Source organism: Phoxinus phoxinus (assembly GCF_949152265.1).
Source record: "Phoxinus phoxinus genome assembly, chromosome: 2".
Taxonomy (NCBI): domain Eukaryota; kingdom Metazoa; phylum Chordata; class Actinopteri; order Cypriniformes; family Leuciscidae; genus Phoxinus; species Phoxinus phoxinus.
The window spans coordinates 36,225,938-36,253,346 of NC_136877.1; the positions used below are offsets into that span (position 1 = coordinate 36,225,938).

At 36.7% G+C, this 27,409-nt stretch overlaps 1 protein-coding gene across 1 annotated transcript; it reads right to left on the minus strand.

The window, feature by feature from the left end:
• Nucleotides 1–8,042, minus strand: pstpip1b (proline-serine-threonine phosphatase interacting protein 1b). Its single transcript, XM_079583423.1, has 15 exons — nucleotides 7,874–8,042; nucleotides 7,466–7,566; nucleotides 7,318–7,392; nucleotides 7,062–7,096; nucleotides 6,865–6,971; nucleotides 6,527–6,589; nucleotides 5,821–5,925; nucleotides 4,575–4,620; nucleotides 3,959–4,038; nucleotides 3,539–3,637; nucleotides 3,352–3,448; nucleotides 3,147–3,216; nucleotides 1,861–1,895; nucleotides 1,602–1,708; nucleotides 1–1,262 (listed from the first exon to the last, which is right to left on the minus strand). The coding sequence occupies exons 1-15, from the start codon at nucleotides 7,901–7,903 to the stop codon at nucleotides 1,077–1,079; spliced, it is 1,236 nt and encodes a 411-aa protein (XP_079439549.1). The 5' UTR covers nucleotides 7,904–8,042; the 3' UTR covers nucleotides 1–1,076.
• Nucleotides 8,043–27,409: the final 19,367 nt, after the last annotated feature.

The window sequence follows — 27,409 nt, forward strand, 5'->3', positions numbered from 1 at the left end:
GAATATTGAATATATTATTTCACAAAATATCAAGAAAAATGACATAGGTTAACCAGTATTTCCAACAACTAGAAAATCGAAACGGGTCAAATTGACCCGCAACATAACACAGGGGTTAACAGCTGACAGCTATTCAATCTAATTCATTTGTGAGACAGTCTAACAGAAGGATGGCCAAAACCAGTGAAATATCAACTTATTTGATAACTCTGAGTTCTTGTCATATTTTATTACAATTTTCTAAACTATAACGAATAAACTGTGATAATGTGAGAAATGTTTAAGGTGTCTGAATACATTTTGTTTTGACTGCATGTATAAACTATTTTGGGACTTTCTCCACTAGTGGTCGCCAACACACATTTTTCTAGTCTTATGTAGTTTTGGTCACTTATATTAAAAGTGCTGTTGTTTATATTCCATATTTTGGGTAATTTTATTCCATATTAGCAGTTGGGTAACACAAAAGTAACCAACAAAGTGACCCAATAGGTTCAAACCAATGATTGCACATCTCTAATCGCACGATACTTCTAAATATATTGCAGGTATGTCTACAGTTCAATGTCTTTATGCTTTGCTAAGGCATATGGTTTTTACGTGTCCGTTTTTTGAATGGAATTGAACGCAAATTAGGGCACATATTTATTTTGAATGGATTACTATGCTGTAAACCAGACAAATAGGCCATGATAAACTTTAGTAATAACAATACAAAATTGTTAATACAAATGTTATACATATATTACAGTATACATATATATAAAAAAAACTTTAGAATTCATAATTCTAAAACAATAAAAAAAATGTTTTTATAATTTCTTCTGACTATAAACCATAAAAGCTAGATTAAACCTCATCTAGAAAAGAATCATTATACAAACGGCTGCAGATTAACTGTTCCATTATTCATAATATACATTTTTTATCTTAAAAAAATCCTAAAGATGCCTGCGAAGAAAGCTAATATCTTTCATATTTCTAGTACACGTTACTGTATTCATTCTACATCAACTTGTAGGCTGAAATAATTTGCAGAGAATCTTAGTAAAACTTAGTGTAATGATTGCTAAATTCTATTTGATGGGATTACGTTCAGGATGAGCGGCAGCAAGATGTGTACTGTGCGGTGAGATTTTGGTCAAGTACGTTCCAGGGACCAGCCCAGACATTCCATCCCTCCACGCTCTCCACCACCCATCCTCGCCTTGCTCAGTTATTGTGACAACTTGTCCTTTACTGACAGACAGCTCGTCATCTTCCTAGAAAGGGCAGGGAATGGAGTACACAACTCTGTTTATCAGTCTGTAAGGCCGATAAACTTAGTTTATAAACCTATAAAGCTTTTTACTTTTTAAACTTTTCAACAAGGATGTCAGGCAAACTGTGTTGGTTAAAATTACACGTATCAGTTTTTATTTATTTTATTTCTTTGAATTATACTTCACACATTTTATTTCTACTTCATCTAAATCAAATTCCTCTAAATCAAACACTAAGTATTACTAGTAACAACAAATACTTGAACAAGTTTGTATCTCTTGTATTTCTGGGGATAACAACGAACTATAAATAAATATATTGATACTGTATTTATTTACCTGAGCTTTAAAATCATATGACACCATGTACTTTTCCTCAGTTACTCCTCCCCTTTGTTGAGCCGGTGTATGTGTTCCACCCAAATTACTGCCAGCTTCAGGGCAGCCTGTGATGTAAGTACAGCGACGCTCAATGCTCCACATTCAACTACTTGACTTCACTAAAATTCATTGTGAATTTAGTTTAATACTCTTTGCAATATTGTCATGTCTTAAAGCATAAACTGTAAATTTAAGACTTCAGAGAAGGAATACTGACCACTAGAAGGCATCCTTGGAAGCAGGACAGATAATCTGTAGAGAGTTCAGATATGAAAGAGTATCACGATCAAGTTTCAAGGTACAAAAAAGTCCCCTTGTGGTGAAAATCCGGTTTTTAATGTTGTTTATGTCTATGTGGTGTTTTTAATGTGCTTAACAAACCATGTCTCAAAAACACGGTTTGAAATCGCTCGTTTTTCCTGACGTCAAAAACTACCTTGTAACCAATCACAACAACGTGCCGGCGGGCTTTAGCATATCATTAACAGCGAACTAGTAGGGGAGCCAATATTATCTCAATATTTTTTTGTTGATATGAAAAATTGGGTAGATTTAGCAATATAGCAGGTTTATAATGTATATTACGATGTTATGAGGTGTTCAAAGCGTTTCAGATGATTGTTAGAAGGCAGACTGAGATGGCGAATGGGAACATAGTTTTGTGTAACATTAGCAACACATTAGTAGCTGTTTGATAATATAGTCAAGCAAAAGGCTAATCATTAGTTACCGTCATGTGTCCAACATTGTAAAGAGTGATACCATTGTGCAGCGTTTACCTCAGTAAGTTGGCCGAGTAAATCTGTGAGCGGGCGTGAGTGAGTGGAGGCGGGGCTAATTAGCATATTCATGGTTTTAGCTCCAAATACCCTCCAAATATTTTTATATAGCATGTTAAAATTGTCACTTTTTGAGGGTGAGCAAAAACGTACTGTTTTTGTGTCTGTCCCTTTAAATGCAAATGAGCTGCTGTTCCCAGCACAGGGGGCGAAGCTTCAACAGCTCCTGTCCTTTTACCTCAAACAGACATGCACTGAAAATTTCAAACACTTTTAGCCTTTTATCTTCAAACCGGAGTCAGACAAAGATGGAGAGACTCAACAAGAAGTGACATGTAGAATGCAACAGGTCATTTCAGAATTGTTAGTTGATTCATTTATGTAGCTTATGTGTCTATCTTCAAGTCATTGATTAGCATATTCTGTCATCATAATCAAAAAATCGTGTTCACGGGGGGCATGGTTTATGTAAATTCTAGGGTTGGTGATGTCACTAAACCGGGAGGAATGTCGTGTAGTCCCTACCAGCCGTTTGTTGTGTAAAAAAATGCTTTTTTTTAAAAAAAAGCTTTTTTTTTAAAAGAAAATAACTCCCTTTGCTTTGAACTTTGAGCGTTGTAACTTTGCAGATGTTGTTAATGCTCAAACAGCAACATTACACACTAACTAAAGTTAGAAAAGTGAAATCATATTCAACCACCCCTTTAATTATTCAGACATTCACCTGTTCGTTTCAACCCTCCCGACTCCTCCATTGATGTCCACGTCAGAGTAACACTGAAACTCAATGGGAGCTGAAGAGAGATGGAGGAGTGACTGTCAATTTATGTAGCATTTCTTAAAAGCATAACATCATCCTATTTCAACACCCTTTAAAAAGACAGCTGTTACATTTCTGAAGAAAATCATGATAAATGTGATGAATTTACCTGGGGGGCAACAGCCAGTCTTTTTCATCTTAATGAAACAGTTGTTGTCAGTGATGATGTCGCACTGCTCAAGAATCTTCCTTACTTCCTCATAGCACTACAAAACAAAAGCGTTGTTACAATTGTAAATGTACACAGAATTTAGCTAGGCTTTTAATTATAAAGATGGACAAACGAGGACATTTACATCATCGTCCCGGACGCACTGCATCGAAAGCAGATTGCAATGATCCCATAACACACAGCGCAATATATTAATACGCTCAGACTCCTGCTGCTGAAACACCTAGAAGGCGACACAAAAATTACAAAACATATTGTTACTTTTTTAAAATGTTGGATGCAACTTCCTTTTAAAACATGCCCAGAAAATTATGAATTATTTCCTTTTTTTAAACTATTTTTGGCAATGACATTTCCTTGACTCATTTAAATCTTTGTTCTACATCAGTAAACTTCAACGGCGGAGTGCTATGACTGCTTGTCACACGCCTATGAGATTGTGTTATATCTTACTTAGTCATCACCCTAAAGAAATCATGAAGTTTTGCTCATTTCTGTATACACTCCTTCTGCTTATACATGTTTTTGTGTACATGTTGTTTACCTCACATGCACTCCTGTATGTGCTCTCCCAGTCCTGGGAAGTTTTCTCTAGTTGATCAACATTCCATCTGTATTGCTTTTCTGAACCAGCAAAGGAAATCAAATTGAGTCAGCTCTTCTTTATCATTAACATGTCACAAATAGCCTACTGCTTCACTTACAAAGTTTGGACATTTCCAGATATATTTGAAGCTCATATCTACATCACTGTTAAAAAGTTTGGGCTATTTTTTTTATTTATTTTTTTAAATAAGAAATGAATACTTTTATTCAGGAAGGATGATTGAAATTGACCAAAAGTGACACTGTGACAGTAAAGATATTTTAATGTATTTTCTATTTAAAATAAATCCGGTTCTTTTAAACTTTCTAAGAATCGCAAAAAAATGTGTCATGGTTTAACCAAAATTGTTCCATTTTTTAAAATAATAAGAAATGGATCTTGAGCACCAAATAAGCATATTAGAATGATTTCTGAAGGATAATGTACTTTCATCAATACTTGCGCTTTCAAACATGTTAATGTTCATGTTAACAAACATACACAGACATTACATTGCATTTATCTTCCTTCTGCCAGCAGGATCATAACAACAGAAAAGTTTGTTAGCACGTACCTGCCAGGTTGGCTGCTTGCCTGCATAACCTGGCCCTGTTCATCACCTACAACATAGATAGCTATATTAAAATAGCTATATTCAGTATTTGGACCTGACCTGAAGTGTAAGTTTACACATAAGCAGTATCTTTAACATAACAAAACTGTTCACTCAAAGACTCTATTCTAAAGAAATGAAAGTGTTGCACTGTCTGATGGTATTAGAGTTTCTTTCAATACTTAGGTCGATTGATACCCAGTCAGACTGAAACAAGTTTGTGTTGCTTTAATCCTCATTTTGGCCCTACTGTGACCACAAACCTGCCATAGGTAATTTTTCACAACTGCCCAAAATTCCAGAATTAAAATGAACAGTTCTCTTCAGGAAGTGTTTGTAAAATATTTAAAGTCCATCTGTGGTCAATAATTGTATCCCTTAAAACGCATCTTTGATCACCAAAATTTACATATTTTAAAGTTGTTGTTTTTTTTTATAAAAAAAAGTGTCATGCCTTAAAATAGCTTGAATTTAACACCCTTGCTTCACTTAGTATACGAGGCGCATGAATATGCAAATGAGCCCAGCCTCCACTCAATCGCACGAGCTCAGAGATGCACGGGCTAAGATAAACGCTGCACAATGGTATCGCTCTTTACAACGTCAGACACATGACGGTAATTAATATGATTAGCTTTTTGGTTGACTACATTATCAAACAGCTAATAATGTGTTGCTAATGTTACACAAACCATGTTCACGTTCACTCAGTCTGCCTTCTTACGATCATTAAAAACGCTTTGAAGAACTCAGAATGTTGGTGGAGAAAGGCATAGTTCATCATAACATTGTAATATACATAATTTAGAAATGTACACGATTTTTCATATCAACAGAAAAATATACCAGGGCAGGACCTGGCTTCTCTTGAGACTGCCCTGCTTCAGAGAATAGTTAATGATATGCTAAAGCCCGCCGGCACGTTGACGTGATTGGTTACAAGGTAGTTTGTGAGATAAGAAACACCGGCGATTTCCAACTAAGTTTTTTTAATTGTCTTTGGTTCACTGCAGATTTAAGGAGAAAGCACTCAGCAATAGTGTTGACTTGTGAATTTGCACATGGTTTGTCTAAAAGCATATTAAAAACACCCCATAGACATATAAAGAACATTAAAAACTTGATTTCACCACAGGGGGTCTTTAACTTAGTGTATTTTTAGTGTATATAAAGTTATAGTATGTGTAAAATGTTTACGCCCTCACACCTTTTCTGATTGCCGGTGGGTGGAGGTGTTCACGTTTGTCTTCTTCCCCACTGCTTGCTCAGCTTCATCAGCCTCCTTAAACCTCTGCTCATATAACCTTTTTGACTGTATAGGACATACAGTAAAGAGAACAGATTCAAAGTGAGTACAAGTGCAAGATAAACGAGAACAGGGAAGGGGGGTGTATTGAGCTCTTTATGTGTGTCTAAAACGTATCTCACTATCTGTGGTGTTTCTGTGGTTGTACAGCACAGGAAGTTTAAGTCTTATTATATCCAGAGACAGCATGCATACCTTACCTACAAACCAACCAACCTATTCTTATTTTCTCTCATTCATCTGTCATCGTCTGTTTCGATTCTCTTTTACTTTCCTATCTCTCTCTCTACACATTTCGTGGTGGTCAAAATAAACGTTTGAGTTAGTCTTCAAATCCTAAGCCAATGAACAAACCCTGCAATTATCTAATGTGTGCTGTCTAATCATCTCCAAATACATTCTGCAAATATAGTCACTGCATTTCTGTTTCTTCTTTCAGTTTCTTACTCTCTTCCTCTTTTGGCTGATACTGAATTTTGGGTGGACCCTGAGAACGTTGTTTCATTTATGCCCCAAACTACTAATGACAGTCATTTCTAAAATGGGAAACAAGAGAACCTAGGGTTAGAAAATAGATACTTATTTGAATCTCATTTACTGTACCTACCTCCATGGTCTTCTTGTGCAACATCATTTTAGGCTTCTGGAGTTTTTCAATAATCTCTTCAAGCTAATTAGGACAGAAAATAGATATAAGTTTCTATCTTTTATCAGTTGCATTATTCATTAAGGAATTGGTGTTCACTCCTTACAAAATAGGCTACAACAAATGGTGTCTAAGTTTATTTAAGTGATCATTTACAGTGTGTATGTGCTCAAAAAGGAAAGTGACAGTTTCCTTCCTCCATATTGAATAACCACAGCTACAACCATGGAAACGTATCTGAAGTGCTGGGCTGTGTGCATAATTTGTCTTGGGTCATTTTATTTATTTATTTGATTAACCTTTTTTCTCTGTTCCTTCTGGTGTTCACGAAACACCTCTATTTTGAGAACTTCCTCCTTTATCCTTTCAGATAGTTGGATGTGCAGGTTTCCTGCCTTCTCAATCTCTAGAAAACAATGCAACTCAAGTTGAGGACTCTGGCATTCAAGTATTATTCTAGGTGCGAGGCAAAAAGGAATTGCATCACATCACATACCTGCTTTTAACTTGTCAAACGATGCCTTTATTGTTCTGAGTATAAAAAAACAGATGGTGAAATGAGTACATAATACACACTTATTTCACATAGGCCTACCTTTGAATACATATGTAGCTTAAAAAAGTTTTATTTGAATATAAGTTAGTTAATAGGAATCGTTATTCAGAAGTGGCATTCACTGAATCAACATGTCATTTGAATTCAGAGTGTTTAAATTTGAATAAATTTGCATGATATTCACAGACCAACTGACCCAATCTCGGTTTGACCTTCTGCCTTCCGAGCAATCGCCACCAGATCTCGTCCATACTTCTCCTCCGCCAGCGCTCTGTGATGGAGAGCAGAAGTCACACACAGACATTTATAGAGACACACAGACATAATTACCTAATTTTCCATACCTCATTTTCAACAGGTCTTCTACATCTTTGCACATATGTCTGCCATCATGTAACCTCTGCAATATGGCCTCATAACCCGACTGGTCTATAAAGTCTGTACCCTAAAAAGACACCAAACATGCAACCTAATGACACTATGCAGTGGGGAACTGTTAAAAACAAGTAAACAATTAAATATGAAAATGTTCTTGAATAGGACTTTATTATATTTTTAAATTTAACTGCTCTTAAAACGTGACGTTAATAAAAGGACATACACCCTATAAAATAGTAGTTTTACTAGTTTTACTAGTTCAATTCAGAAAACACAAAAAATCCATTATTCTTGAAGTAGAAGTATAGGAAGTAGCCTAGTCTATTTCCCGTAGTGAGAAATTTTACTTTGTGAGAGGCTTATAGTAAACTTACCCAAAAGGCATCGCAGAACAGTAAAGCCATCTTGAATGTTTAGTCCTTAGAAGTGTTAGAAGAACACCTACCGACAAACCCCGCTGAGACAGATTACATTAAAGTTGCTGTAAAAGTTGAAGAAGCACACGCCACAGAGGCAACAGTCAAATGAAAAGTTTGAAAGGAGGAAGAAGAAACTCCGTGGCGGTTTCAGCTGGTCAACTTTGATCTCTTGACGTCTATGCTCTTTGAAAGAGGAAGAATAATGTTGATGTCACTGTTTTAAACGGTTCATCACGCAATTTCTACAGAGATGACAACGAAATTGGCTAAACAATCAAACGAACTGATAATATAAAGTTAGTTCAAATAGTAGATGTTTACGATTTCATTTCAACGGTGCACATTTGTTGAGGGATTTAGGGTAGATATTTTATAGTTAGGACGGAACAAATCAAATCGAGCTTAAATCGGTGGCAGTAAAAACAAAATCGCCGTTGAATGCCAATGTAAACAATAATCTGTGCTCTCGTCTCTTTTCCATTATCACTCCTGGCTGGCTGCATGGCAGATCCTTTCTCCACTTTTCTGGGCGAAGAAGATTGCTATAACACACTAGCCAAAAGAGGGAGACACAACCCTCCCAATCGAAAAAGTGTAGGCTACTAGTGTGGGGGGTCCTTCAGATCAGACTTCATCTGGCTCAACAATGAGAAACCGATCAAGTGTCCGGGTGAGTAAGCATCACACTTTGAGATCAACATACAGCGTGAAAATCTAAACAGCCTCTTTGCAAAGAGGAGGAGGTCCTAAAAGCATGCCTGCCTTGTCTGTGCGCACGTGCAACAATTGTTGATAATGCAAGTAACACGTACAGGTTTCATCAGGTTTAATCTGTGAATAAATCAACTATATATATACATATATATATATATATATATATATATATATATATATATATATATATATATATATATATATATATATATAGCCTACTACAGATTTAATAATAAATTAACTAATGAAATATACTAAATAATATATTAAAGAAATAAAAATGCTAAAATGTTTAAATGACGGTCAGGTTTAGGGGATAGAAAATATCATGCTTTGTATGAGTGTAGAACAGTTTGCTGTAGATACATTATCTCACATAAGTGATATCTCACATATCGATACATAAGCCCCTCGAGTTTAAGCCTAATGACAGTAAATTTGTCCTTTGACCAAGAAGAGGCTATGTGCATAAGGTGATTTCCACACCCTTTAGAGCACAGGTCATAATGCTCTCTGCTCTCTCTTCCACTGAGGATGAGCAGGTGCCACACCCACTCTGCCTGGTCTGGGCACTATGGGTATACATTGGGTGGTAGCCAGTTCCAGCAGTCAGTGCAACTATTTGTGTGGTTTGGAGGCTGCTCAAAGGGGCTGCCAGTTACGAAGCAGACTATCTCATTGGATAGTGGACACAATAGTGCTGGACAAAAGTCCCTGGGCTTGCAGTGCCCTAAAGGGGCGAGGGCCCACTCCACCAGGGCCTCCGCTTGGTCTAGGGGAGTGTCCATTGCCGGCTGGTCCTCGCCGTCCACCTTTGCCAGGTTTTACAACTTGGACGTTCCTGCTCTTCAGGCACAGATATTGTCCGCTCCTGACCCGAACCTGTTTTGCTGGACAAACCTTTTATGTCCCTATCTCTCATGTAGCCTGCTATGGTGGGGCCCTAGTCACCAAGCACCCCCAGGCTACGGGCTCACATGACAGCCTTCCATTCTGCGCTAGAAGTATGGCCTTTTGAATTGCATTTCGGTTACTAACATAACTTTGGTTCTCTGAGATAACGGGAACAAGCATTGGATAACTTGCCATGCTACTGCGGCTGCACACGAGTCAACGCTGCCACTCAGTCGAAAAATTCAGATGAAAATGGCTTTCTTAGGCAGTCGGCCCCACCCGTTTTGGCGGGCTAAAAAAGATATTTTTCTGTGCAGGTGCACAAGAAATCAAGCTTCAGTATTTGGAGAAAAACTGAGTTTTCCCCATACACGTCAGTTACTGACACGATGCTCGGTCCTGTTATGTTGGGGAAGCAAGGTTATGTTAGAAACTGAAACGTTTTTTCCAATCGCTAGGACACATTTCTCAATACTTTTCTACTTAAAAAAGAAAAAAAACTCTTCACATAGTTCTCCTAAACAACTTTCAGCTTCTCACATTCAAAATGCACTAAAACTACCAAAACATTTAATATTTGTCTCAATTGTAGGGAGACCGGGTAGGCTACAGTTGTAACACTTTTTTCTTCAGCACCTAAAACTACCTTTTTTTTTATATACGTCTGAAACTTTTAGGCAAAGTACCCATATTTGACTATTACACATGGCAACAATTTAAATTTCTTCAACTATATCACAGACTTTATGAGATGATCATAAATACAAGGTGGTCCTTTGTTACAACCTACCCCACTACTGGGGTAGGTTGTAACACATATTGGGGTAAGTTGTAACAGGTCAACACGATCTCATGAAAGTGCGTATGTTATTTCTCGTACCATTTATACGGCAAAAATGATATTTGCGTGCATATACTACGCACTGAAAACACTTAGGGACACTTAGGGTAGGATTAGGGGTGGGGAGTGCGTGCATATTACACGCCATAAAGTGCGTATCATATGCATGTGAAAACTGTGTATCATATCTGCACGCAAAAACTAATTTAGAGGTCTTTAGAATCGCGTGGAAAGACAGTATGTCACGTTATAAAAAGGCTCTAAAAGCAGCCAGGTCTGAGCATCTACGCAAACTAATAGAAAATAACCAAAACAATCCAAGGTTTTTATTTAACACCGTGGCTAGATTAACAAATAAACAGACATCACCTGAACAAAATATTCCGTTACATTTTAATAGTAATGATTTCATGAATTTCTTCACTGAGAAAATAGAAAGCATCAGAAACACAATTGTAAATGTACAATCTTTGACAGCGTCTTATGATTCAGCCTCAATTATCGCCCCTCAAGAACAACTACAGCGCTTTACAACTATAGGACAGGAAGAGCTAAATAAACTTATCACTGCATCTAAACCAACAACATGTTTATTAGATCCAATACCCACTAAACTACTGAAAGAAGTGTTACCTGTAGTGGAAGAGCCTCTTCTCAATATTATTAACTCGTCTCTATCTTTAGGACATGTTCCAAAAACATTCAAGCTGGCAGTTATAAAACCTCTTATTAAGAAACCACAATTAGATCCAAATAACCTAGCAAATTACAGACCCATTTCAAATCTTCCATTTATGTCTAAAATACTAGAAAAAGTTGTGTCCGCTCAATTGTGCTCTTTCTTGCAAGAAAACGATATCTATGAAAAGTTTCAGTCAGGATTCAGGCCACATCATAGCACAGAAACTGCGCTGGTTAAAATTACAAATGATTTACTTTTAGCTTCTGACCAAGGCTGTATCTCAATACTAGTTTTACTCGATCTTAGTGCTGCGTTTGACACTATAGATCATAAAATACTCTTAGATCGACTTCAAAATTACACTGGTGTTCAGGGACAGGCATTAAGCTGGTTTAGATCGTACCTATCAGACCGTTACCATTTTGTCCATTTAAATGGGGAAAAATCAAAGATAACGTCAGTAAATTATGGAGTGCCGCAGGGATCTGTATTAGGCCCCCTGCTATTCTCAATTTATATGCTGCCACTTGGTAATATTATAAGAAAACATGGAATAAGTTTCCACTGTTATGCTGATGACACTCAATTATATATTTCATCTAGACCAGATGATAACACTAAATTATCTAAAATGACAGAGTGTGTTAAAGATATAAAATATTGGATGACGTGTAATTTTCTTCCATTAAATTCAGATAAAACGGAGGTATTACTGATTGGTCCAAAAAACTGCCCACAAAACCTCTTACAATACAACCTTAATCTAGATGGACGTCCTGTTACTTTATCCTCTACAGTAAAAGATCTGGGTGTTATACTAGACCGCAACTTGTCTTTTGAAAATCATATTTCAAATGTCACAAGAACAGCCTTTTTCCACCTTAGAAACATTGCTAAGCTACGTAATATGCTATCAGTTTCTGATGCAGAAAAGTTAGTTCATGCATTCATGACCTCGAGACTAGATTACTGTAATGCTCTATTAGCTGGTTGTCCTGCATCCTCAGTAAACAAGCTACAGTTAGTCCAAAATGCAGCTGCTAGAGTTCTTACTAGGTCAAGAAAATATGATCATATAACACCAATTTTATCATCTCTACACTGGTTACCTATTAAGTTCCGTATCAATTACAAAGTATTGTTACTGACCTATAAAGCCCTAAATGGTTTAGCTCCTGTGTATTTAAGAGATCTTCTATCGCCATATATTCCATCGCGCTCTTTAAGATCGCTAAATTCGAGGCTTCTGGTCGTACCTAGGATATCTAAGTCCACTAAAGGAGGGAGGGCGTTTTCACATCTAGCTCCTAAACTCTGGAATAGCCTTCCTGATACTGTCCGAGGCTCAGACTCGCTCTCCCAGTTTAAAACTAGATTAAAGACGCATCTCTTTAGCCAAGCATTCACATGATGCATCTCATACCTTTTATACTACAGTTAAATCAGATCAAATGCATTCATATTAAGAACAGCAGCTACGCTAATTATTTCCCATCTGCCTTTTTTGTTGTTATCTCGGGACGCCTGTCCCGAGATAACTCAAATAGAGTTTGTCAGCTCCAGTTAGTATCCAGCCTCTCATGGAGACTTCAGATGCCCCAACGCCTGTGATGAGACGACTCGACGCCTGTGAAGAGACGACCCAACGCCGGCGATATGTTATGCCCTAAATTTCATGATTAACTAACTGTATTTTTGTATGTATATTTTTGAAATGCATTTTCTGTAAAGCTGCTTTGAAAAAATGTGTATTGTGAAAAGCGCTATACAAATAAACTTGAATTGAATTGAATTGAAAAACTATTTTTTGCGTATAAATGGCACGAGAAATAAGATTTGTCGTATAGATACGCACTTTCGTGAGATCGGGCTGAACAGGTAGACAAAATGCACAAAAACTAGCCTACTCGAAGTGATATGCCACAACAACATTTTTATTTTAAATGAATGGCTACAACAATAAAATATGTGTGAATATGGGAAGTGTATGTGCATATTTTGTGTGTGTGTGTGTGTGTGTGTGTGTGTGTGTGTGTGTGTGTGTGTGTGTGTGTGTGTGTGTGTGTGTGTGTGTGTGTGTGTGTGTGTGTGTGTGTGTGTGTGTGTGTGTGTGTGTGTGTGTGTGTGTGTGTGTGCGTGCGTGTTTTACTTTGTTACATCAAAATGAGATTTTCTGCTGTAGCTTCAGGAGAGATAGCAACACAGACTTGAAAACCTCCATGTGGGATCGTAAAGGAAGCCTGAGGAAACTGAAACTGTTACATGACTCCTATCTTATCCCTGATTGGTGGAATTGGTAGTGTTACAACTAGCACTGTGTTACAACTGTACCCGGTCTCCCTCTAACTCGTTCCAAACAATAGCAAAGGTTGTCATCCAACAAATACAATTTATCACTCATAAAACAATTACCTAAAAACACCAACAACAGGTAGTATTACACACTGATTTCTTTTGTAAAATTTCTTTACAAAATCAAGAATGACACAAGTCTCAACTGTTTGTAATTCACTGCAGTTTGTTACATTTTCCATGTTTACATTACAGTAAAACAAAAAAAATTCCTAAGTTGTCCCCTTTTGTAGCCTATAGATGGTAATGAAATTAAAAGACACCTGTGCAGGTTGATTTTACACTGAAGCTTCGTATCGAGTTCACAGCGTAATTTCAGCTGTGTCGGAGCACGTATTGTTTTCAGAGAAACACGCGATCAACAAAAAACAAAGGCTCACTTTCTTTCCAGTCACGTGAATGCACTGTAAAAAAAGATTAGTTGACTCAACTTAACTAAGTCAAGTCATCTTGTTGCTTTGACTGAGTTAATTTGAGTCAACTTATAGTGTCAAGTTTATGCATCAATTCGTGTTTTGAAGTGTAATAAACTTGACACTATAAGTTGACTCAAATTAACTCAGTCAAAGCAACAAGATGACCTGACTTAGTTAAGTTGAGTTAACTAATCTTTTTTTACAGCGTGCTTCACTTTGTGTGTCGGAATGTTTGTAGGAAAACTAAACATTTAGCATTGCAGAGAACGCGACAGAGATCATAATAAAACGAGAATCAACTATGGCTTGGCTTTTTGTAGATGATGAGAACTAAGAAATTTTCAGTACCCTATTATTTTTATAACAGTAAATTCTCTATTCATGTAGTCGCAATATTATATTGTTTCATGTTTATGCAGTATAGGCCTACATAAAGTATTAAATGAAAACGTATCTGAAACCTAAGTGTCTTTAAAGTGCAGAAGCACAACCAAAACAATGTTCTTAGACTAAATGCATGCAGTTTTGTTTTTAACCGCTTGAGGGCCAAAATGATTTATGTTGTAGGCTGCAGTTTTGAGTAAGTGAACATGTAAATTGGACTTTATAGCTAAAGAGTTTTCATGGTGGTTGTGTCTGAGTGAGAAAATAATTTATGAAATGTGAAAGAAGTAGTCAATGAATGCATTTTGTGCCAAGACAAAATTATCCACAGTTTGGTCCATATAGACTGCTGTTGTGCACAGTCTGCACACTGTGTGAATTGTTTTGAAAAAGTGACCCTAGTATTGAGAAATGTCCTAGCGATTGTAAAAAAATAAAAAAGAATATCAGAAATATGCAACCTGCTCACTGGTTGACAGATTTTTAGTTTTATTTTCTGCAGCACTAATAATAAGTTAAACCAGCTGGACAATTTCAGATTTAGGAATGGAGGAGGTGGAGGAGGTGGGGGGAGGGGGGGGGGGGGGTTATGGGGTAGTTTTTTAGATTGAGGGTAGAAGGAAAGAGAACCTTCCTAATGTTGATGTGTAATAATAATCACATTATTTAACTATACAGTCAATGCAACCAGTTCAACATTTCTCAGTTATCATTAGTAGGCCACCGTAAAAAAAAAACTTGCTTTATGTGGCAACATCTAAATATGATATAATATAACAATCTTTCCTCATTACACCGAAAAGAGCATTTTTAAAGAGCATTGTTTGATCAGGTAAAATATCATTTTACCAAGCTGCCAGCTCATTGGTAGCTTGATATGGGTATGCGCTTGGCAATATCCTTTCTGTTTGTCCTTGTGTGTGGAAAAGATTGTGAGTAGCCTACACTACAGGCAGCATGCACTTGTGAATATTTATATAGTTATGTATTTATAGACGTTTAAGAAGAATGCATAACTGCTGTTGAGCTATGTGGTGGTGTACATAATTATCGATTGATGTGATGAACAGTGTGGTGGTGGTTTGTGTGTGTGCGTGTATTGATTGTTCTGTTATGCAGTATGATGCTGATTGTGGCATTGTTGACTGCTTGCGGTCACCACAGCAGGCAAGAGGATTGTGGTTAGGCTGCAGACAGACTGACGTAGTGTGTGTGTGTGTGTGTGTGTGTGTGTGTGTGTGTGTGTGTGTGTGTGTGTGTGTGTGTGTGTGTGTGTGTGTGTGTGTGTGTGTTGAATATCCCCTCTCTAATTGAGGGGACAAACTAAAAGCACATTTTTGGTACCATGGATTTTTTTGTGTCACATGTATTTGCAGTAAGAACATGTTCGATTAGAGTATACAGTAAAAATGTGTATTTGTTGCCCTATTTCTTCCCTTATTATCATGTCTTTTGTTCTGTTATGTTGGTGTAACCTAATACAGTCAAGTTGGTGTATTTATATTTATTATAGATTTATTTATATGTATTATAGAATGTACATTTCATTTGCACAAATCCGCTAGTTTACATTTTAGGTTACTTAAATCTTATACCTGTTAGCTGAATTTACATACTAAGATGTACATACTTGTACATACATACATATAGGGCCTACTTTTTTACAGAGTGCACAATACAAATCAAAACAAAATAATTTGAGTACAGAAATGTATGTAAATATATTTCAGTCAGAGCACTAGTAACTGGTTACAATTGTAATTTGAGGGGTAGCAATAAACATTTTTTCCAGTATTCATCACACTTCCTACACTTTAACAGGAGCATGATATTAAAATCTCCAGAAATCGGAACTCATAATCCTCACAATTGCTATATGTCTACCTGCCATCATTTACACAATATGTTATTTGAGGCTTTATTACTAGATAATAAAGTGTCCTTGCAGATGATAAAGTGTTTCAATGAAATAGTAGTATCTCTGGGTGTGTCTGTGTCCTTCGCAGGTGTATTTTTATCATAATCGATCTGGATTTCCTCCCTTCCAAGACATCAGGGATGACCTTCAGAGTAGGAGGGGTTCACAAATACATACAGGTTTGGTGCCAGCCCATGAGATGAATGAACTGCTACCGCAAAACACTAGAACACACACAAATAGCAGCAAACACACGCCCATATTGCTCCCTATCCTGTCACAATCATACACATTTTCTTGCAATGATTAACATCAACACCTTCTCAGATATTTTTGGGTTACCAGCTGGCCTGCAGGTGCTGTGTGTGTGTGTGTGTGCGCGTGTGTGTGTGTGTGTGTGTGTGTGTGTGTGTGTGTGTGTGTGTGTGTGTGTGTGTGTGTGTGTGTGTGTGTGTGTGTATTGACGCGCTTGCTTCCCTTGGGCTGTGTTTGCTGGTGTAGTGTATCAGTGGGGCAGCAGCGTGGCGCCATCCGTCCTGCTCCCACCACCAGCCCTCAGAATGCATTACACACCAATCGAACACAGCCATTCGGGATAACTCCACTTTTACCTACTGGACAGCACTGCTGTTAGGAGCTTTTGTCCAGCCTCTCTCTCCCCCTCTCGTCCTGTGCATTTTCTGTTGAAAGGATCATGTTACACAAGTTTTAGAGACCACCTCAGTGAGAGTTTGTGAGTGGCTAACACACACACACACACACACACACACAGAGAGAGAGAGAGAGAGAGAGAGAGAGAGTAGCAGTCTTAGTAGTCGAACAGGTGATTCAGTGGATACAGATTGAGCTTAGCATATTTAGTCCCCTTCAAAATATAATTTTAACTGCTTCAGTTAAATTTGCGAATAATTGTTATAGTTTGGTTTGGTTTCAAAGATTGTCATAGATTACAAAATCATAGATGGCTGACTGTTATTAAATGGATAAAAACAGGTTGAAATCTTCTTCAGAATCGCTTCTTTTAAGTTATGCAAAAGAAAAAGTCATACAGGTTTGGAATCATGACAGAATTAAAATGTTTGGGTAAACTATTGCTTTGAGGCCTCATTATATGATACCTGCATTACTTTTAATATCTGTAATGCTTTTATAATGCATTTGTAACAATGTTCAAGTTCAGGGAAGAAGGAGGCGGGAACTGGCAAGCGTTCAACGTAACTTTAATTACACAAAATATATTACGAATAACAAAATGAAAGTAAAGTGGTATAGCCCTCGCGAATGACTGGTGAATAAACTTCCAAAAAGTCCAGGCCTGGTCCTCTCTTGTCTTCCACTGTCATAACTCCTCCTTTTATCCTTCCGGAGCTCCTCTGTGGGACTCGAGATCGGTGTGACGTGCAGGTGACGCTCATTAACAATTGTGCGACCGACCTTGCTCAGCTCTTGGCCCCGCCTACTTGCCACAGCGTTATATGTAAATAATCCTTTTCCATTATGTGGAATACGTTTATTAGGGTCATTACGGTAACTAGATAACTAGCACATAGTTTTAGTGAAATATCAATACAAAAGAGAAGAAAGCTGTCAGTTAAGACAACTTCACAAATGAACGTGTTTTAAGTTTAACCAACTTTTATTTATTTATTATATGACAAATACTTGTATTATCTGGCTCCAGGTATGAGGAAGCAATGTTTACTTGAGAGAGTGCCTTATGAAGATGGATAGTGAGCAGTTAGTAAGTCAGATACTCACTGTTGTTTCTAAATATTAAAAGAAGGATGTGGAGCTTTGCATTAATCCAGATCCAGTCCTTAATATAAACTGCAGGCAATGCATATTCATATATTCTTGCTACTTTGTCTTAATGCAGGTACATAAGCTCTCGATGTGGTTAAACATGTTCACAAGACTTGACGTGTGTCGCTAAGTGATTGAGATAATCAGTGGTGTGCTGTGACCTTTGCTGCCAGTGTGCTTGTGCCTTCCTGCAGACAAGGGGCTTGAGATATCTTATGCCTCAGTCACACCAGGAAGTCGACCAGAATAGCTCTCAACGTGTGAATGAGACTGATGAGTTTGTTCCGGACTGTCAGTAATATATGAGTGTGTGTGTGTGTGTGTGTGTGTGTGTGTGTGTGTGTGTGTGTGTGTGTGTGTGTGTGTGTGTATTTGTCAAAGGTATGAAACAACACATGGTTCAAAACTGTTTTAGGATTATTGATTAGGAAAAATTTAAAGAACATTGGCATTTCAGTTAAAGTAGGTATACTTTTATTTATCAATTGTTTAAAAATAGTTAAGTCTGCACAATTGAGCCCCCAAGAACACTTTAGTTATGAACTCTTCTAACACATCATTTATCAATTATTACAAACGTAATTTTAGATAAAATATATATTTTATGTTACGAGTGGGGTCCAAATGAGACCACATTGAAAAGCTTGGATTCAAATTATAAATGAAATCAATATAAAAACAGAATTTCAGAATTTAAAAAAAAAAAAAAAAAAAAAAAAAAAAAAAAAATATATATATATATATATATATATATATATATATATATATATATTATAATACAAAGAAATAATATGAGTACATTTTTTTTTTTAAAAGGTCAAAAACAGTCTGTTTAAATAAAAAAAGAAAATATATAAAAACGTTTTTTGAAGTCCAATATTTTATATATAAAATAACATAATGTTTCAACTTATTTTCAGGCAGGATTATTGTGATGAACCCTTTATTAAAAAAAAAAAAAAAAAAACATTTATTATTATTATTATTCGGTGTGGTGTGTGGCTTTTTGAAGCACATTTTTGTATAAATTGTATAAACAGTGTTAGTGCTGAAAATCATGTTCTATATTGATATCCTTATGAAAACCGATCCCTCAGGAAGTATAGATATTGATCAGGATTATCCTGTACTCGATTGTACTACGATTGCCAGCTGGGATCTGTGTGAACTGTTTTGATTTGTGCGTTAACTGTATATGGTTAGTGTTTATTTTTGAAGGATCCCTTTCAGAATTATTATTACAGTTTTTTTTTTTTTTTTTTTTTTTGCAGTGATATATTAGTTTGTTGGACAGTTTTCCTACTGAAACAAATAGAAGAAACTGCAAATCTGCCCAAACTGCCCTATAAGGACATTGACTGTCGGTCATGAATAATTCAGCTGATGATAGATGGATCAGTTTGAGTGATATCCTGAGGGCTGTGTGGTCATTGATCGCTCTGTTAGAAAGCATGAGATTGCCTCATCTCTTAACAAGTGTGTGCATTTGTCTGTGCATGCCTATGTTTATATCTGCTCATTTAATTATCTTTTAAATTGATTATAAGCAAAAAAACCTCTTATCTTATATTTAGGCCACAAATCAGGCCTATCTTTGCGTGATATCTTGCTTATATCTTTGCGTGAGGCCTATCTTATGGTAGTAGCTCTTTATCATTCACATGTGTGCATATACCCTGTATATCATGCCATGGGTATGTGGATGTGTGTGTCTCAGATGAGCAAATCTTATCTGTGTTCTTGTTGTGAAGTCCAGTGTTCTCTCTGGCTCGAGTTTCTCGTCATGTGATGCAAGGCTCTCTGGATCAATGATTCAACTGGGGGTGTTGTTGCGTATGTGAGCTCACTGGTCCTTTCCTTTGCTTCTCATTTTTTATTATCAGTTTATTTTTCGGCCTTACAATCATTGCAAAGTTCATTTTCATTGTATGTTTTGATCATGTATAGGAAAGCATGGAAGATATACAAATGGTTTCATAGGCTGAATTGATTTGAGACATTACAAGCACCAAACTGTTTTTGTGAGCACATGAAGTCAGCATGAAATTGCAGTAGGGTTTTCTTTACTATTGTGATGTGTATATCGAACTGAAATGGCTTTTTTTTTTTTTTTTTTTAAGTCTAGGGCAGGACTTAATTTTGTCCATGGGGAATTGATTGTATGACTGGATCGTTGTGGTTTGCTATTGTTGTGATGTCATGTGAGTGACAGGTTGTCCCACCCTCACACCGGAGAAGAGATAATGCTGCAAGGTTATTTGGTTTCACTTTATTTGGATGGTCCCTTTAACACATTCTGTTGTCTATAAGTAACATTGCCCCTTCATGTCTACTAACTATCATTAGAGTGTTAGTAGAGCATTAGTAGACTGGTAGGGTTAGGGTTAGAATAAGTTGGCATAGTTGGCAAAGTTACTTATAGTCAGTAGAGTGTCTGTTGGAGGAGCATCACTATAAAGAGTTTGCAGATATTAAGCATACAGTCCACTAATACTCTAATGAGAGTTAGTTGACATATAGTTGCACTTACTTATAGTTAACAGAATGTTCAAAAGGGACCATCAAAATAAAGTGTTACCGGTTATTTTGATTAATAATAATGAGGGCACATTCATAAAAAATAGTAATGTGCACGGATACATTTTTTATAATAAATACTGCAATATTCTCTAAAAAACAAGTCAATTTTGATTTCATGGTGACTTTAATGTCACCAAGCATATTCTTTACCCACTGTGCCATGGTTAACGGCCATTATTTCACATGCTTGTCTGCATGATGATTCTGTGCAAACCAACCACTGTGTGTGCAAATGTTTCCTCTTTTCATCTTTCTCATCTCTCAAGTGTTTGTAACATGTTTCTGTCCATGATGCAAGTCTGTGTGACAGGTCACATAACCCTATAGCAGACTCAATGATTCTTCAGAGGCGGTAATATGCTGTTGACTGGGGCACTTAATGATATGTCATCCTGTGGTCTACAGTCTCTCTCTCTCTCTCTCTCTCTCTCTCTCTCTCTCTCTCTCTCTCTCTCTCTCTCTCTCTCTCTCTCTCTCTCTCTCTCTCTCTCTCTCTCTCTCTGCCACAGGTATTCGGATTTCACCTCCTAAAACCACCTTGTCATCATTTACTCCTCACTGAGATAATCATTCTAATCAAGTGAAATACAGAGGGTTAAATAAGGAGCATTACAGTGTGTCTTACACATTTTTTGAAGATGTCTTTAAAACATAGAAGATGAAGAGGTTCAAAGTCCAACTCAAAGGTATTTCAGAGAAGACAGGACAGGACAGTACACACACACACACACACACACACACACACACACACACACACACACACACACACACACACACACACACACACACGACATGCTTTCATTTCAGCACTTGTTCTCTGAAGCACTGAGCTGAATAATCCAGCTTGCTAATGTGTTTCACTCAAGCAGTGAAGCAGATAATCTGGCGTCTCTCAGAAAGACACAGTTCTCTTACTCCTTTTTCCTCTTTTGCTCTCCTTCCCATTCGCTTTCTCTCTCCATTTCTGTTTGTACTTTTTAACAAATCAAGTATTTTTATATACGGCTTCACACAAATATAGAACTGTTTTTTGTTATGTGTTGGGCAATACTTAATGACACATGATAATAATATTTTATGGCAAAGGAAGGCAGACATTTAGAAACAAGACTTGTGAAAATCTGATAAAGATTAGTTTAATCACACACACTGTTTAGTGTCACTGGTTCTAGTGGATTTTACTAGTTCATTTATCTAAAATAATTATTAATATATGTATACAACATTACAAATCTTATCAAATAAATGCAGCCTTGACTTTTTTCAAGCATATCTTATCTACTAAAATGTTATGTACTGAATATAGAATTTTATCCTAACTGTTAAATTGAAAACCATTATCCTACTCCTCTCTTTTCACTTATTTATGACACTATTTTGTCAGCAGGATCTAAAATGACCATAGGCAAGACCAAAAATAAGTTTTGACCATAGATGCCATTTTAATTTTCTGATGATTGATCTTTTTCAATATATAATACAATTTTGTATTACAGTTTTTTTTTTCTCTCCTGGCTAGCAGATCCTGATGACCAGACCTCAGACTCACATGGCTTTCATTTTATGAGTCATGTCACGATGGTGGTCTGTCTCGATTGTTATGACGCAGTCAGGGGTCAGCTGGCTCCTAGTCACCTCCTGTTACAATAACAAACGTAGCGTTTGATGAACAACAGTCAGTTTATGAATCCAAGTAAGTCACTGTATATCTGAACTCTTGTCAGTGTGATTCAGGCACTAAGTCTGACCCCTGTCTGGCACCGTAGGCATACTTGACAGGGTGACTGGTAAAAAAAGAAAGAAGCTCTATTAATATTTCCGATTGCAATAACGACTATGACTCATGCCACACTTTAGTTTTGTGCTTTACAAATTAGGGATCTATTAACAGATCATTTTTATGGTTGTAGTTTATGGTAATGTTCTGATTAGTATCACACTATAATTAAGCAAATCTTTCAAGAAAACCAACAGCTGTGATGGTCAAAGTGGAAACTGCTTAATGAACATACATTTGGGAATAAATCAATACCAAATATTGTCTGAGTGGTCTAATACAAGGAGAAGGAAATCGATACTTTATTTCAGCAAGGATGCATTATATTGATAACACCATTTTCAATACTGATAATAATATGATGTTTTTCTTGAGTAGCAAATCAGTGTATTAGAATGATTTATGCAGGATCATGTGATACTGAAGACTGGAGTAATGATGCTGAAAATTCAGCTTTACCATCACAGAAATAAAATGCATTTTAAAGTATTAAAATAGAAATAGCTATTGTAATTCATCAAAGCTTTATTGAGGACACACATGGTCCAACCACAAACAGTATCAAAACACAAACAGTAACAGAAAAATACAAAAAAATACAAAACACAATATCACGTTTACATATATAGGCTAAAACGCCAATGGTTCCACATACTAGAGGAGAACCTGACTAAACTTAGGGTTCGTCAATATTGAAATTATGCTGTTTGCAGAATCTAACAACATACACCTATATGAGATTGCGCAGAACGACAATTGTAATATTATTTCATAATATTTCTGTTTATACTGTAATATTGGTCAAATAAATGCAGCCTTGGTTAACATAAGAGCCTTCGGTAACACTTTATTTTAGTGTCTTTGTTACACGTTTCATGTACTTATTGTAGAAATAACATTAAATTATGCATAATCACATGCGTTTAAACCCTAAACCAAACCCTAATTATTTCCCTAACTCTATAGTAATTACATGTTGTTAATTAATATTACTCTGTACTTAAATGTATGTATAACAGTCCAACAAGGACACCTTAAAAAGAACCAAGACTTCTTTCAAAAACATAGTTTTTTACAACACTTTTTTTTTTTACGATATTGTAATATATATTTCAGTATTTGTAATGTGATTTTAGCTAGTGATATTTTATTTAACAGTTATGTTTAAAATAATAATTTATTTGGAACATAAATTATGAAATTGTTAGCAAAAGAGGGAAACAGAACCCAAAATTAATAATCTGATAACTGTTAAATTGTTGTGAAAGTAAAACAAAAGAATCTTTGCTCTTCTCTGAACTCCTCCAAATGTAATGCAACCAAGATAGTCTGAGTTTCATATCTATAAACACCATTCACTTCCCTTCCATAAATAAAGGCATGACGCTGCTTCTTGTGAATAAACTCCCATGTGCCTTCTCTCAGAAGTATTCTTCTGAGTGTATTTGTTGAGCAACATCTCTGTCAAAGGGGGAAGTAGCTTTGAACATACATATGATTCACATGGTTCTGAGAAGTAAACCGTTGAAGCAGAGTTACAGTCACTGAAGACTGAAGAAGTGTTCTTATTGCGGATGGTGAGGCATGAACCTTCAGACTTTTAACTGAATCAAATCAAGTAAAGTGAAGTCTTATTGTTGTTGCTCTCCTACAAGACAAGAGAACAAATGTAGCTTTTCCAGTGTCTCCTCTGCCCTGTGGTGTAGTTGGTGTATGATGATGTCCCTTTGTTTAGTCTGAGATCTAGTCATCAAGTCTGACTGCCTGGCGATGTGAGGAGAATTTAAAGATCAGAATCGGAGGAGTGAATGTGTTTTGAAGTCAGAAGAACAGCAAGCTTTGTTGTTGATAGGAAATTGCCAGACATTATGCGCGCAGATAAAGCCAAATATTTGTGTGATAAAATAAATTAAAGTTGGACTAGAAGCATTATGGCAGGTTCATTTTTGTTAAATGGCTGCTCTCTGAACACACAAAGGAAATACCCAAAAGGCCGTGGGGTCAAGAGTCAGTTCAAAAGCCTTGCCCCTATCCTACATATCTCTGATAACTGGAGTCACTGGCCTGAATTCATGACCATAACCCTTAAACTCACTACACACAAAGCCAGTCTGGAGTGCAATAGCCATGTGCTTGAGTGGTCTCATCTTTACAGCTCATAATGAATTACAAAATAGGATAGAAAATAAACAATAAGGGGGATAAGCTACATTAGAGCTTTTCAACACATTAGAGAAGAACCCAAGTTCCAATATATTCCAAAAGGTTTTTAGAACTCATGAAAACAACTTATGTGTATACCAAGCAACAGATGATGTGAATGATTTGTGGGATTGGAGAAGGTTCTGTTTTTTAATCTTAGGCAATTGGCTGTCTAGTTTTAAGATGGGAAAACCATTTACTCCTTTTGTAAACATCTACTTCCTTTATGAATCAAATGATTTCTATTCAAGATTATTTCTCCATAACAATGTTAATTTTCTGTATCATCTTTTTAGATAATGCAGAAGACCATTTGAACTTCAAGAAATAAACAACATGATGGATTGGATTGTGCTATTACTGTCAGAATGTAAGTGAAAAGTTGTCTTATGGGTTAAATGCCTGTGTGTGTGTGTGTGTGTGTGTGTGTGTGTGTGTGTGTGTGTGTGTGTGTGTGTGTGTGTGTGTGTGTGTGTGTGTGTGTGTGTGTGTGTGTGTGTGTGTGTGTGTGTGTGTGTGTGTGTGTGTGTGTGTGTGTACATGCAGAAAATCACACATGAGTCTGATTCATAGCCACTCTGTGTGATTGCAGCAGAAAGCTTGCGATCGATCCATCTGTCTCACACCTTTCAAGAGCTTTTCTGCTAATTGGTTAAGAGCATCCCATCAAAATGATGCCTTTAACCAGCACATGATGACACAGGAGGGATGTTAGTGAACTAAATCATGGAAACATTGATTCTTCAATATTTCAATCCATATTATTAACATTTCATTTTCATAATATTTTCTATCATGATGCAGGAAGTCAAGTATCTTAGATCACCATACTTTGAAAGGAAAAATTGGATAATTTCTGTGACTATCACCCCTTTGCACCCCAGGCCTGCCCAGATGGTTTCAAGGTACTTTGTGTCTGAAAGGAGAGCACGTACAGATGAGAATTACTACATGAGATGCCTGTGCAAACTAGGTTGTTAATTTTCAAAACTCTCTCTCTTTCTGTAGGGTCATGTTTCAGTGATGCAGGTTCAGCTGTGTTCATCTGTTGAGGATGCTGAATGACTGATCTCAGGTCAGTGGTGTCGCCTGGCGTCTGTCTGCCTCCTGTTAGCGGAGAGCTATTTATCAGTGTCAGCAGCTCATACCTGAACTGACAGAGAGAGAGAGAGAGAGAGAGAGAGAGAGAGAGAGAGAGAGAGAGAGAGAGAGAGAGAGAGAGAGAGAGAGAGAGGGATGAGCACTCTTCTAAAGGGCACATTTAAGTAACGACACTGAACCCGTGAATACATTGTAGTGTGTTTCCTCACAGCACTGAGTGCACATATTTTTCGTCTTCTCTGTGAAAGGGTTTTCCTGTCTGTAGTTCTTAAAAATTGTGATTTAAAGAGTGTTTTCGAGTGCTATAATTCTAATTTAGCCCACTGTTGTCAGCTTGGGTGATTGAGAGGGTCTAACCTATTATACGTGGGCAGCAGTTCACAGTGTTGGCGCCAAAGCTCTATAAACACTCAACACGTGCACACACACACACACACACACACACACACACACACACACACACACACACACACACACACACACAGAGAGAGAGAGAGAGATGCTATCTGCACCCAAATCACTGTGACAGTGTGAGAAATGCAGATATGTGAGTGAGACCAGAGGAAGCCCAGCTGTTTGGCACAGTAAGCACGGCTGTGTGTATATGCATTTCTGTCGGTGTGTGAGTGTGTGTGGTTGAACTGTTTGAGAGTATTTGGGCGTGTTTCCTCTGATGTATATGTTTTTGTTTGATTTCTCTGGATCTGAGCCTCTGTTTGGATTATAACTATTCTCTTCCTGTCTCGCTCTCTTTGGCTTGCCCTTCCTCTCTTCCTTCATGAACCACAATCCCTAAGACGGAATATTCAACAAAATAGTGATATATTTTGGTATATCTAAATGGATTGATGGATGGATAGATCCTGACAAGAAGCACAAACCGTTACAGCTTATTCAATTTAAATATTTTAAGTAGTATCTTATATATGTTATACTTTATCCATTAAAAATGTCAAGTCGTCACCTTCATTTATATAGCGCTTTTAACAATATAGATTGTTTCAAAGCAGCTTTACAGTGATAATCTCTAAATGGATGGATGGATAGACAGATTGACAAACAGACACTTAAAGTGCTGTGCTGGTTTTAAAAAAAAAAGACCTTTAATTTATTATTTTATTACGTAATATTTTAGAATATTTATTTAACACCCATTAAAATTGGATGGATGGATGGATGGATGGATGGATGGATGGATGGATGGATGGATGGATGGATGGATGGACGGACGGGGAGATGGATATATATATATAGCCTATATATATAAATAGCAAATAGAAAATCTAATATAATTAAAAAGTATAGCTATCTGACAAGCACATTAAATTATTGTTTAATATAATATTTTATAATAGTTATTTATTTACATCCATTAAAAATTGGATGGATGGATGGATGGATGGATGGATGGATGGATGGATGGATGGATGGATGGATGGATGGATGGATGAATGGATGGATGGATGGCGAGTAGGTCAGACAGAGATAGATAGATAGATAGATAGATAGATAGATAGATAGATAGATAGATAGATAGATAGATAGATAGATAGATAGATAGATAGATAGATAGAATAAGAAATAAAATAGCATCTGAAAAGCATCACAAACACTAAGTGAAACTTTTTTTTAAGTTCTAGCGAGTATGTGTAGATGAAAAGGAATTCTGATTTAAACTCTGTTATTATGATCTCCATTGTGCTGAATTTTAGATAGATCAGTCTTTATGTGATGAGCCTGTGATGTTTTTGGCAGATACATCAAAGGCTGTTTCCAGGTTGTTTAGAGGACAGATGTGAATGGGCTGAATCCTGAGCAGGCAGGAAA

Bases quoted from the DNA above. Each gene is read 5' to 3' on its own strand.
- pstpip1b (XM_079583423.1), bottom strand. From the start codon at position 7,903: ATGGCTTTACTGTTCTGCGATGCCTTTTGG. The intron at 5,926-6,526 runs GTAGGTACAGTA...TGTCCTATACAG, and splicing joins TGCACAAGAAGACCATGGAG to TCAAAAAGGTTATATGAGCA. The intron at 3,638-3,958 runs GTAAACAACATG...GTCGCCTTCTAG, and splicing joins CATACAGGAGTGCATGTGAG to GTGTTTCAGCAGCAGGAGTC.